General features: G+C 37.7%; 1 protein-coding gene across 1 annotated transcript; it reads right to left on the bottom strand.

The window, feature by feature from the left end:
- Positions 1-5,825: 5,825 nt before the first annotated feature.
- Positions 5,826-10,563, bottom strand: LOC124220444 (uncharacterized). The gene is made up of 2 exons (XM_046629330.1): positions 10,409-10,563; positions 5,826-7,020 (listed from the first exon to the last, which is right to left on the bottom strand). Exons 1-2 carry the CDS (start codon positions 10,561-10,563, stop codon positions 5,826-5,828), a joined length of 1,350 nt encoding a protein of 449 aa, XP_046485286.1.
- Between the last annotated feature and the right edge of the window lie 3,476 nt (positions 10,564-14,039).

Here is a 14,039-nt window from a genome sequence, read left to right as displayed (position 1 = left end):
CCTAAACATAACTTTTGAGAGAATACCAAAATACAAAGTTATGAGAGTGAGAGAATTTCGGAGAATTTACCAAATGGAGAAATATACAAAAATACACCGCAATACAAAAGAATAAGTCACAGAACTTAATTTAACAAAATACAGGCAAATAAATAACAGGCAGAGATAGTATAAAATTGTCAATAATAATAAGGAAAAATGCGGTAATCTATAAGGGTGATTCTACGCTCGCTTGTACTCCAAGGAACTCGATTTACGATACAATAGGCACAAAAATAAATAAAAATATAATAAGCAATAACGGAAATAAAATATAAAACACACTACTATTACAAGAAGAGTATGGAATAAAATATGAAGCCAATAGGGCTCGAAATACGATAGAAAATACGGAAGCAAAATAATAGAGATTCACAAATAATTAGAAAAGTCATAGATACAAGAGATAATTATTTGGCAGTTACGAGGTCGCTCAGATACGAAAATGATGAATTACTGAAATCACGCAGTCACACGGAAGTCGTGGACCATGATTCACACAAAATGGCATCACACGATGCAATCAAGAAACAATAAATATAATATTAATGACCGGAATCATGCAGCCACACGGCGGCTTACAGCAACTTTAACCGTGGACCATGATTCACGCAAAATCGATAAATATTACGAGAAAGAATAGAAATTATGAGCAACTCCTTAACAGTACAGTTCAAAGGCAAAAGCCTTACCTTAACGGTCGATCTCAGGCACACAAACTGATTTTAATTTAAATTATACTATAGAATAACAAAACTGGGAAGGAAAGGAAAAGAGAAGGAAAAGAATTTAGAAAGATAAAGGTACTCGGTAGGATAGACGGTAGAACGGTAGCTTAAAACGGTAGAGAGGTCGGGAGAGCAATTGGAAAATTGAAGCTGTTCCTCAACAGGTCGAGCGTAGAATAGCAGGTCGTAGTTCAGCTCGCCGATCTCGCGGTTGTCGTGAGGTGATTCTTCTTCTTTGATTGGTCGCTTGACCCCCACCGCAAATAGGCCATCCCCCTGTGGCGAATATCGGTTACTGCGTGGTCGTACGTTTTCCAAAAATTACCGCTAGATGTTGTGCAATGTGCTGCTCGCGATTTCGTCGTTGACACCAACTCGTACGGTTTCATAGTCGCTCCAGTTTGCAGTCCAGGCTGCCTATCCTCGGGGACTTCTTTGACAGAGGCACGCACAGGGTGCCTCTCGGTCAAAGTTAGCGGGTGGAGAGTGACGCCTCATTGTTCACCTCCACCGGCTTTTGTACAGGCAGTAGCTAGCTGCCTGTACCTGAGGCCGTGCAGTCAGACGGTTGGCCAAACCGTGGACCACGACCCACACAATCGGTCCTCGTCGATAGGGAGGCGGCTAGTTCCTCTTTGAAGAACGATGCCCCCGGCCGCCGGGAGGATTCTTATCTCCCTGTTCACCGGCAGTCGAGGCGATACGGAAGGTTCGGATGGATGCTACCCCAGGTGTATATAAAGGTGCACCAAGGTAGCCAGTGTAGTCTGGTGAGACCGTCAGTCGGCGAAGTCGTCGAGAGCTGCAAACGGTAGATAGTGGTCCCTTGTTGATCGGGATCGTAGTCGTCCAAGTACCTTGTTAGCTTGCGCCGAAGCGCGAAATAAAGAACTTACAGAAAAGAATTAGTTAAAAGTAGATATTGCCTATTTTGTATCGAGTTCGTTTGGAGTACCCTGCTGAGGACGCGTAAATTGAAAATGATAGCGGTTGTGTGCCCTTGTGACGGGCGATTCTGAAACGCCACGTTACAATATATATATATATGTGTGTGTGTGTGTGTGTGTATATATATATATATATATACCGGGACAATCTCTTGAAACTATACATATAATGCGCATGCGCGAGTTTTATCGGCTGCTCGGACAGGCTGGCCACTCCGAGTTTCAGCTGTCAAACTCTGCTTCTGGCGGCGATGTAGTTCATACGAATTTTTGAGGTTAGAATCTCAAACAGTCGAGGTAGTGACTCGGAAAGTTGATGCTAATGCTCTTTGAAAATTGGCTTTATTCGACTGAAATGAGAAATCTGTTTAAATGTTGGGTGCTTGGAAGAAACGCAGCAGATAGGTGGGAACATTTTATTCGATCACTTTTATTATTTCGTACATTAGAAATAACAATGAAGTTTTTTTCTATCAACAGGTGATACGGCCAAAATAATTACATCTCTAATATTTACTGTTATCTGCCTATTCAATTTATCACACGTACAAAGATCATCGCCACTTTCCAGCAACTAAGCAACTTTCTCACTCTCTTGTGATTTCAGGTGGTAATATTGAATTTCATCACTTTTGAAAATGAGACATTAAACCGAGCGTTCAACAAATTTAAATATCTCACTATCTGTAACAGAATGGTGAATCTTTTTTTTTCTCGAAAATAGTTCAACAAAATTTAGAAATAGTCGATAGTCAATGTATTTTTTCCGATCAATAAATTATTGCTACTACTATTAAAAATTTTCTAATGATTATCAAAGTTCATTTCGCAAGTTTTCAATGATGTTCGATTAAATAAATGAAGGGAACCTAATACTCATATTGAAAATTCAAGTAATATTAGATTTATTAAAATGATTTCTGTATTTCATGTTAGTGCGGTTCGCAACAAAGAAAATCTAATCGGAAGCGTAGAAACCAGGAACGTAGATCACATCCTATGACACAAGTTGAAAATCAACTTTCTTAAAATGCGCCTTAACGTCACAATTAGCTTCAAGGACAATTATGTTTTAGAGTCATGTCAGAAAATTATTACGAGGATATTGACTTATCGGATTCAAGATTGTGTCCCTTATTCCATCAAAATAAATTAATATCTAATTTTTAACGAAGTTTATGAAGATTTTTTTTCAAATAATCTAATCCGATACAATATCTTGTCCATAGTCCTCCGAACATCACCTTGTAACAAGGATATTTGGAAAGAGTCCCTTTGTTGCAGGAACCATTATAAAATTCTTGGTTTTCAATTCGTGCTACTGAATAACTTCTGCGTTTCAGGTTCCGTTTCCAATCTCAAAATGAGATTTTTTTTGCTCCAGACAATGCTAACATGAAATGCAGAAATAATTGCGGTAAATGGAGATTCACAAGCTTCCAGTCTTAGCGTAGGACCCTATAACGAGTGTAAAATTAAATATGGTTTTAAGTTATCGTGCAACTAGCTAGCCTGACGACACCGTCAACTAAGATTAAATTTAAAGACATTTTTAACCGAAGTTATTTAACAATTCTGGATTTAGATTGATTCAGTTTGCTTGGAAAAATTCAACCCTACAATCTAATTGAGGACTTGAAAAACTATTTATCTGAATTCAATGCCAAAGAGAGTAAAAGTAAGCTTCAAAATAAGATACCAAATTAAACGGTATAAAGTTTGAAAAACAATGCTTGTCAATAATAATGCTTGAATTGCAATGGTGCACAGAATGATTCCTCGGTAGAATGAATTGGCAGCAACGGTTAAGTAACAAACTTATCGCTATTGGCTCGATCAAAGTAAAATGATGGGATATTTAGCCATTATCATCTGTAGTATGTCCCGCTCTTCAATTTTGCCTCAACTGATGTTAAGAAGGTGGCGATGGCCTGATGAAATTCACTCTGGCACCTCATGTCTGGCGGAACAACCAGGTTCGATTGTTATAATGATTGCACCGCTCGAGAAACCAGGATACTTGCCACCTAAACGTTTTGACCATCAGGTAAGGCATAATTTTCCTCGTGTTAATCAAAGTTTAAACTTTGAGCCTGCTGAAAAAAAAACTAATTTTTTCATTGAATCCATGTTAAAATATTGTAATAGTCAAAGATCACGTAATTAGAAATGTACCTACATGCTTCCATGCCTGACAAATTTAGTCCCGCTTTGACAATGAATTATTTCGTACCTGAAAATATTAGAAGCTATTATTATCAGACAGGATCTTTTGGTGTTTTTTGATACAACTAATTTCCAATAAAATGCACAAAACATAAATCGTTAATGAGACTTATTTTTAATTTTATGTGAATAAAGAATCTGTTCACAATAAACTTTGTTTTTAGTTACCTACCTCTGTTTGTCCAGACTCCCACTTGTTAATGACATTTCACATTGAATTTCAAATTTCTTCTTTCAATAAATAACACCCAATTTCTGTATCATTTGATATTTGCTTTTCCGTTAAATTCTTTATTGCGTAGGTTGGATATCTTCCGATATCGAACGCGGTATTGCTGAACGATACTGTTCTTCCTAAACAATTCACGTTACGTAAAAATAAACGACAGCATAATCTCAATCCACGGCTTTACGCGCGAGAGATTTACAGCTTTAGTTTCATTTTGTGTACGTTGGCGCTCTGCTCAGCAAACGAAAACATCGCCGCGGAGCGATTTCACCGACCAATGAGATTGAATTATTTGGCGCATGCGCATTATATGTATAGTTTCAAGAGATTGTCCCGGTATATATATATATATATATATATATATATATATATACAGGGTGTCCCTAAATTGCCTCCCACGGACTAGCCAGCATGATACCTCGTTAAAATCCAACCGAGAATTTCTTTTTCTGAAGCTCGTCCGACGCATAGTTTTTGAATTATAAGCGATAGCGCTAGGCCAATCAGAGTGCACCATTTCATCTAGATTTGCCGCCACGGAAATTGCTGTTTTGTTCGACTGGGTAAATTATTATTATTCGTTTACGAATTAAATATCGGCACCTCCCCTCTCTCGCTGCTGTACCCCTTGTGCTTGAGGATGCGCTTCTGTTTACTCACACAAGTGTGCGCCCATGAATGTGCGGCCGGCAGCGTGTCCGCGGCAACAATACCGAGGTCAGCGCCCGAGAAGGGGTACAACAGGGAGAGAGGGGAGGTGCCGATATTTAATTCGTAAACGAATAATAATAATTCACCCAGCCGAACAAAACAGCAATTTCCGTGGCGGCAAATCTAGATGAAATGGTGCACTCTGATTGGCCTAGCGCTATCGCTTATAATTCAAAAACTATGCGTCGGACGAGCTTCCGGAAAAGAAATTCTCGGTTGGATTTTAACGAGGTATCATGCTGGCTAGTCCGTGGGAGGCAATTTAGGGACACCCTGTATATATATATATATATTAAAATAATCAATTTACTATTGAAAAGAGATTAAATTTTTAAAAAAAATTTTTTTTACATCATTTAAATTTCTCAAAATTATATATAATAAATACTGTATTTTCTTGGGAACTTGGACAGAATTGATGAGATTCAACTTATCAAAATTTGCAACGTTTCGTTGGTTTCATTTATTTTCCAACTTCATCAGGCAAGCTGTAACAAATGTACATAAACTTTAAAATTAAGTTGCATAAAACAATAGACATGATACATGTAAGTTACAAATTCAGAAATAATAAACTAAACAAAATTACAAAATATTTACTTTTGAGGTTAAATCCTCGTTAAAATCCTTTGGTCCATAACACCAAGCCAAAAATATGTTTAAATAAGACTAGACAGATATATACATTTTTTAATAAAATTATAAATTCATTCTGCCAATAAATCAATTTAAATAAAATAAAATGGACAAATATAAACAATGATGGACAAATACACATGTCAAACGTAGTGACTCTTAAATCACAGACTGTACTACTCTCACACAGTGTGATAGTACGTGTGGAGCTCGCATTATCTATATTGTCAACATGACTCTGTTGTCCATGACTAGTACTATTCATATTGCGCGCGAAAGTTCAAACTCTAAGTAAAATAAAAATAATTACTACGACTTCACTAAATCCTTAACATCATTTATCAGGTCACTGTAAATTGTACTAAGGTTTTGCGTGTCGCATCTAACATTGACACAATTTATCGCCTTAATAAAAATCATTTCACTTAGATTTCTCTTCATGTAATTTTTCTCCAGATCTAAAATCTCAACATCCTCGAACTGAAAGTTATGACCATCCTCAACAAAGTGATGTTCCGCTAATGCTGTTTTGTTGTTTTTTATGGACTTCTCAGGTCTGCAGTCAAGTTTATGTTGTCTCACTCTGGTTTTTAATTTTTGCCTGGTCTGTCCAACGTACCATTTCCCACACGAGCACGGAATCCTGTATACCAGGCCAGATCTATCTTCTTTCTCCACTTTGTCTTTTAGCCGGGAAAATAGATCCTTAACCTTGAATACATTATAGAATACCAACTTGCAGTTGGTGTGCCTAAATAAAGATCCCAGTCTTGGTGACAAGCCTTTTATGTAAGGAAATCTGCTAAACGACCAATTCCTGTTGACATTGTTGCTCCTGATGTTGTTCCTAATCCTCTCGGACACAATTTTCTCACACTTGCTGATGACCTTGTTTGGATAATTGTTAGATGACAGTAATCTTCTAACCATGCGAATACTTTCCTTGGTCTTGTTCACATGACTCAAGCGCATGGCTCTGTTCAAAAACCCTTTTACAACCCCCAATTTCTGGCTCAATGGATGATTGGAATTAAAATTCAAAATTCTTCCTGAGCTGTACGGTTTCTTGAACCAAGAAGTTATAAGGTCACCATCTTCTGATCTTTCTATTAGTATGTCCAAAAAAGGCAACTTCCCGTTATTCTCAACTTCCAAGGTAAACTGGATGTCCTTGTCAACACTATTAAACACATCCAAGATGCTGTCTACTTTATCCTTTGGAACCACTGCGAAGAGATCATCAACATACGACTTAATAATCGGAATTTCAAAGTCAAGGTGAGTCAACGCCATTGAAACAACATAATCTACTGCAATGATGGCAATTGAAGGACTTGCTGGACTCCCCATATCACATCCTTCCTTCTGAAGGTAAAAATTGCCATCAAACACGAAATATCCCGAGTCGTAACAAACATCAATAAGCTCCAGTAGAGTAGTCTGGTCCAATTGCACAAATTCCTGGATTTCATCCCACCGCTCAATGATGATTTTCCTTATTAAACTGTTATGAACATTAGTAAAAATAATAATACCAAAATAATGAGAAAAGATTCATAGTATCATCGGAAAAAAAAAAACATTGAATTTTTTTGTAAGTTCAACTTGGACCTCGAATAACTTTTGAAGGAGTGGGACTATCGAAAACTTTGTGAGGACTTTTTTTGTAGAGCGTCAAATTTCCTACAGAAATATGCTTTAGTCCGCTAATTCAATGAGCCGTTGCAAAAATACGAAATTGCAAAATTTAAAAAATTTATTCCTGTGTTATTTAAGGTAGTTCCTCCGCGACAGTCCAGTCGAAAAGTTTTTGATTTAGTACTAACGTTTAGCATATTAGCAGTACTATGACTGTAGGATATGTTTTTTAACGTGACTGTACTTCTTCCACTACTATATCCCCTATACGTATACACACATACTATAAAATTAGTACTAACGTTCAGCATATTAGCAGTACTATGACTGTAGGATTTGTTTTTTAACGTGACTGTACGTCTTCACTACTATATCCCCTATACGTATACACACATACTATAAAATTTAATTCTGTATGGAAATGTCGCAACGTCGCGTTATTGTTATTGTTATTTCTCCTAACCACTGAGCTTACTTATAGTTTATACGCACAGTCAAACGTAAACAACTCGCTATTTTTATTCGAATAAACAAATAATTATGGGTGATCGTATTCGTCATAAAGGAAGATTTATTAAAAAAAAAGTTCTCGATAAAAAATTGAAAATTAAAAATGCTCTACAAGAAAAAAGAAAAGGCAACGATGATACTGTTACGTGGGGGTGAGTGTGTACTGAGCGGTGGTAGTTGATGATTAATTGAATAATCTAGCTCCCACGTAACGACAATGAATAATAATTAAAACTAAGAAAAGACTTACCTTTCGGTAAGCCGGTAATTTGTAGGATCGTGTCGCTATAGACCTGTACAGGTCTGTGAGGTTTGTTTAAATAGTTGAGGCTATTTTATAATAAAGAAAATGGGAAGAAGGTCGCTCAAAATAAATGTTTAAAAAGATTTAACTGGTAAAAGATGAAGTATATTCTGGTTCAATTTAGTTATTGAAATATCTGGTAACAATCGATGGTGATAATTATATATATGAGCCAAAAATAACAATTTATAAAGGTTTCAAATTGAATAAAAATCGCGTGTTATACTATTCTAGAAGATAATATTATTTGGTACCAGGAACATCTACTCTGAACGATGGTTATAACTAGCTGGTCGTGATAATTGTATTGTATCTCTCTTTTTAGATTATCTTAAATCGTTTAATATTATATATATATATATTTAATATATATATTTAATCGTTTAGTCTTATTTGTTAATTCTTGGAAACAATAAGTGGAATTTAATTGGGGGTAGTGAAGCTAGCCACCAATTCTATGCTTGGTTTTTGTGAATTTACTGAAGTAGTTTTGATTATCAAGGTGAACAAGAATTCGTCTAATTTCGAAGATTAACACTCGGATTGACTTAGCTTTTTGGTGAATCGGTCGACGAGATTGAGAGCCGTCGGATCGTGTCGGTCTGCGTCGGTAGAATGCTGGACCAGGGGCCTCACCTCAAATTTGGAAGAGTTGATGAATCGAATGATGTTGAACGTTGGTCACTTAGTCTTTGTGAATTTAGAATGATATCTTGTTATCGAAAGTTTGAAAGTGTCTGTTTGTGATTTTGATGATAAGTTAAAATTGATTGGAACGATTATTTATTAAAAATGATAGTGTAATTATTATTATTTTTACTTAAGATTACCTGATTCGCTTTAATCAGGGCCGAACTCAATTTTAACTAAGGAAAATGGAATATCATAAAAATGTCTATTCGCGAAACGACGAGATTTAGTAAAGAACAGAAAAGATGGAAATGTAGAAGATAGTGAGTCCTTTGCAGCTAACAGAATAACTGAATGCTCGAATTTAACGAATTAGCGCGAGACTTTAGGCCGGTCACAACTAAGATTTTCCAAACGCTACTCTTGCTCGAGAGGGCTAATCCGGGTTTACGTCCACGCACTTCGCGACTTGACAGACGAAAGACGCGGCTTCTTGGGCCCGAGGGTCCAAGGAGCTGCAGTTGTAATTAGTTACAACGGTAATTAGCCAATGAGGTGCGAGGGCGTCCTCCTGGCGCCCAAATCCACGTGGTCAGCGTTACTTCTCGCTCTTCGACGGTGTTCCGACGATTCTCAATCTCGTCGGTGACACATTGGAAATATGAACAAAAGATATTTGCATGCAATGTTCACACATTCATTCATACAGTCCAATGAGTAATCTATTTTAATTTGATGGTCCTGAAGGTAGTGGTTTATCCTAGTTATTGATTATAATTTTAATTTAAAAAGAGGAATATTTCCAGGCTGAGCGCTACTGATACTAACTCAGCAGTCTCTCATCTCAGTTCTTGGTACCAGATAAATAGAATAAAGTTGAACCTTATACTAGGGATCATCGTTGGTCTCTACGTGACTTTTGCCAGGAGGGGTGGAACTCGCCGTTATTAGAATATGAGATTTTGATAAAATGATATCTGTGCAGTGAAGAAATTAAAGAAATGAAATGAAATGGAATTTTGAAAAAGGTACGCCAAGGCGGTACGTCGGGGCGTAACATCCCTCCCCACTTAGAAACCATCAACGTCCCCGTTGATGAATAATTAAAGGCTAGTAGGTATATAAAAATCGAGAGTAATCAAAATGATAATGTATGGGTGTGTGTGACAGTGTGACAATGATAATGATGAATTAAGGTATTATATAGATGTAAAAACAAATTTCAGGTCGGCGGGAGAGTAGCTCTCTGTGATCAGTAAACTGGTCAGCCGGCCTTCACATTAAGAACAACTATAACTCAGGTTAACGTAAGGGAGTAAAGGTGGTATATCTTATAACATGGTGACAATCGTTGCTATCGCAATTTAGGATGTAAGGTCGGCAGGAGAATAACTCTCTGTGATCAGTAAACTGGTCAACCGGCCTTTACATTAAGGACAACTACATCTTAGGCTAACGTAAGGGAGTAATATCATGATTAGAGGTGGAATATTTTATAACATGGTGACAATCGTTGCTACCGCAATTTAGGATGTAAGGTCGGCGGGAGAATAACTCTCTGTGATCAGTGAGACTGGTCAGCCGAGTTCTTCATAGCGAAAATGACTTATGCGAAACGTTGGTGGAACGCCTAGTATGTTCTGCGTTGGTTGACATTTGGCTTTGGCGCTGCTGAACATCAGGTGTACCGTGTCCTCTGATTGGTGAACGAGATCTGGATGCTCGGCTAGCTGGAGAGCCTTACGCCTCGGTAGAGGCCGGATTCCGTGCATTTAGATCTTTGTGGTTCGCCCAGTATCATGTGACCCACTGAGAGTCGTAGTCGTATGTGTATCCTCGTAGCGGATACTCATTAATAGGTTGACGAACAGGAATCCTGGCAGTACTTTGAAGTGCTGCCTTGTTTTGGCATCTGGGTTCCTTTGGAGTGGTGCATTCTAGACCCAAACAGCTCGTCGACTGCATTCAGCCACTCGAACTCGCCTTTTCTCCTGTTAGGTTTTGTAAAAGTTTTCACCAAATTGCCATTTGCCTTAAATAATTGCCGAAGTTCCAATGGTCATTTTTTTTTCTAATATACTGTAGCATTTTTAACGTTAATTTGGAATGAAAGGAATTTGAAAGAAAGGAAAGGTTTCAAGGTTAACATCACACTGAGTTGATCCATTCAGAAGCTTCTGAACGAACTCTAAGGGCAGATCAAGTTCATCGCTGAACTTCCCTCTTAGGTGTTAGACTTCAAACTTAGAGCTAGTTACAGTTGAATATCCCTCGTTGCGGTTGGTCACGCCCCATCCGTTGGCGTTAAGCTTAAAATTACTTAGAAATATCCCAGGATTGTTGGTAAATGATGTGATCATGTAGTCCTCCAAGTTCGTTTCCCTCGAAAATGAATGTTCATTACTCCCAATCTCATATTTGTAATCGCATTAATTAGTCTACAATGCGTTCCATCAGTAAGCCAGTTCGAGTTTGTCTACATGTTTAATGAATCTTTCACCGTTGTTACCTTCTAATACTACGTTATTGTTTTCCAAGACTTTAACAATTTTATATGGACCCTGGTATCGTTTGCTAAATTTTCCTTTCCTAGCTTCTATCTGTACGCGTACCATGTCTCCCGCTTTGCCTTTGAACGGATGTACTGTCCGATCGTAATACATTTTCGACCTTTCCTTTGCCTGCACTAAGTTGGTCGCAGCCAAGGCCTGCATTTCGTTTAATCTGATCATTAGGTCTTCAAGATACGAGTTGTACGTTAAACGGTTTTCCTCAGTATCAAACGAAGTTGGACAGCGCGCTATTCTTCCGAAAACTAGCTCATACGGTGTGAAGTTTGTGGCTTCATGAACTGCCGTATTGTATGAAAACATAGCAAATTGAACTAGTTCATCCCAATCGTCAAACTCATTAATATAATGTTTAATGTACTCTGTTAAAACGATATGACTACGTTCTAATGCGCCATTTGATTGTGGTCGATAACTGGAAGTGGTAATATGTTTAATTTTGAAAAGTTTAGGTAATTCTTGTAGTAGTTTATTTACGAAACTTGTTCCTCGATCTGTTAGAATAGTTTTAGGCGATCCAAATTGCAAAATCAGATGTTTTACCATTGCATGAGCCACAGTCTCAGCTCTTATGTCGGGAATAGGCACAGCGATACAAAATTTTGTCAAATTATCCTGCATGGTTAAGATATGCTTGTTGCCACTAGGGGTCTGCGGAAGTGGACCTACTGTATCTAGTGAAATTTTCTGAAACGGCTCAGATGGAGTGTCCGTTATTAGCATTGGCTCTCTAGTCTTTACGCGAACTAGCTTTTGTTCTTGACAGCTTTCGCATCTTCGAATGAAATTACTGATATCCTCTCTCATTCGTGGCCAATGAAATCTTTCGCGGATTCTTCGATATGTTTTGGTTACGCCTTTGTGTCCTCCCATCAGCCCACTATGCATTTCCGAAATTATGCCCGGTCGTATTTCTGATGGTGGTATCTCGGTTATACCTGAACAGATTGTAATGTCTATGTCTTCGTCTTCAAAAATATCTATTAATAAATTTGAGATGTCTATTGATAGTTCGTCAGTCATATCCCCTAATTTTGAAATTCTGAATGTTTTTATTTTCAAATCTAATAAAGTCGTTTTCAAATTTCCCAAAGCTACCTTGACGTTATGTAATTCAATTTTGTCAAAATGTTTTCTTTTAACTACGAGGCTAAATATGCTATATTTTCCCGTTTTTGTAATGTTAACTTGGCCTAATTTTGGTTTTGCATCACGATGATCGTCTGCATTTATTAATTCCAAATCGTTTAATAGTCTGCTGACTGGTGTAGAAAATTCTGAATCTATTGATATGAAATGTACATAATTGTCTTTTCTGTATGTCAAATTTTCACGACTGAATGAGATTCTATTCCCTGAATGGTAACCTGTTTTTGGAAATCTTAATGGCGATACTGTTTCTAAATCTGGTGGTATACTTTCCGTAATTTCAATTTGCGTTGGTGAATCTCGGAATTCTAGTTGCGGCTGTAAACGCCTTGGCGTTTTGCTGACCTTGCTTTTCACTGAAATGTCCCCCGTCTCATTCAACTCAGGTATCATATTCAAAGGATACGGGGTTGAGAGTGCTATTGGTCTGGGTGCGACTATAGGTGTTGGTAATGCCGATTTCTGCAAAGGTCGACTAACTACTGACTCATTCAAATTATTTTGATTGGTATTAGTCTGTCCAGCCTCGCTATTATGTCCTTGATTTCTCTTAACTTTTTCTAAAAATCTCTCAATTTTGTTATTCAGTTCGTCGTCATCCGTCTCGTCTTTTTCGTCAAGTACCTCACGTATGGTTTCGTCTAATTCTTCACCCTCTGATATATGGCCTGGTAATTCTATTTCATCTGCATCCGAGTTACGGGAGTTGTCTAGAAGACTCCTCTCGTGCAAGGTCTTGTCAAAGAGTTCAAATGAATCTTGCAACTCCTTCGGATTCAGATTACTTCTTTCGCGCAAAGATTTATTAAAGAGGTCAAATGATTTCCTTAATTCTTTAGGATCTATAGATAATTTAGCTTTACGACTCGCTTCTGTTTGCAAAAATACATCATCATCCGAATCGCTATCTCTATCACGCGGTGATTTTAATTTTACTGTTATATTTTCAGGCTCAGAATCAGATTCAACGTCGTCGTCAGTTCGTGCGTCAGTCTGAATGTCTGTTTGTTCAGGTTGTCGTGTTCCCTGGGATGTAGTAGGTTGTTCAAGACCTAGATTCGGTAATACACTTCTTTGCCTCCGGTAGGCCGGCGGTTCGGAAGATTCATCATCGGATGAGTCCTCAGAAACAGCTTGCCTACTTCCTGCTGTTGTCCTAGCTCTCGATCGAGTTCTTGTTGAGATCGCGTTCTCATCAGGCTCTATGGTAGTCTTTGTTTTTGGACAGAATGTTTCGTCAGCTGATTTTTTCCTTGGGACTGAGTCTGATTTAGCTAATGGTCGCTTTATTTTTGGAGCAGGTAATTTTGAAATTTTCGAATCGATGGGTAATATCTTCCATTGGTTCGGTTTACTCCTGACCTTTAAGTTTGACCTAGGGTTCATAATAGCAAATATCGTTTGGAGTTTTTGATTTTCTATTAATTTTAAATTTGTACAAGCAAAAATTTTGATTCCCGTTCCTCCAAAAATGAATCGTAACATGGTTCTTACTTTGTTCCATGCTAGTTTATCTAGACCGCATCCCATTCTAGGTATTCTAACTGTTTTAACAGAGTCATCCTCTAAAATTTTCCGAAAATTGATCAGACTGAGGTACATGTCTTCATATTCTGGTTTGTCCCAAAAGTTTAATTTTGTCATAATGTGATAAATTTTCTGATCTGGTAGTTCTAATTTAGCTACTGAATGCATATCAGCTTGACTGCGAAGGTGTTCCGG

The sequence above is a fragment of the Neodiprion pinetum genome, chromosome 5, assembly GCF_021155775.2.
Source record: "Neodiprion pinetum isolate iyNeoPine1 chromosome 5, iyNeoPine1.2, whole genome shotgun sequence".
Lineage (NCBI taxonomy): Eukaryota > Metazoa > Arthropoda > Insecta > Hymenoptera > Diprionidae > Neodiprion > Neodiprion pinetum.
This window is presented reverse-complemented; position numbering and strand designations above follow the sequence as displayed.

Bases quoted from the DNA above. Each gene is read 5' to 3' on its own strand.
- LOC124220444 (XM_046629330.1), bottom strand. From the start codon at position 10,563: ATGCAGTCGACGAGCTGTTTGGGTCTAGAATGCACCACTCCAAAGGAA. The intron at 7,021-10,408 runs GTGGGTCACATG...TGTTCATAACAG, and splicing joins ACATACGACTACGACTCTCA to TTTAATAAGGAAAATCATCA.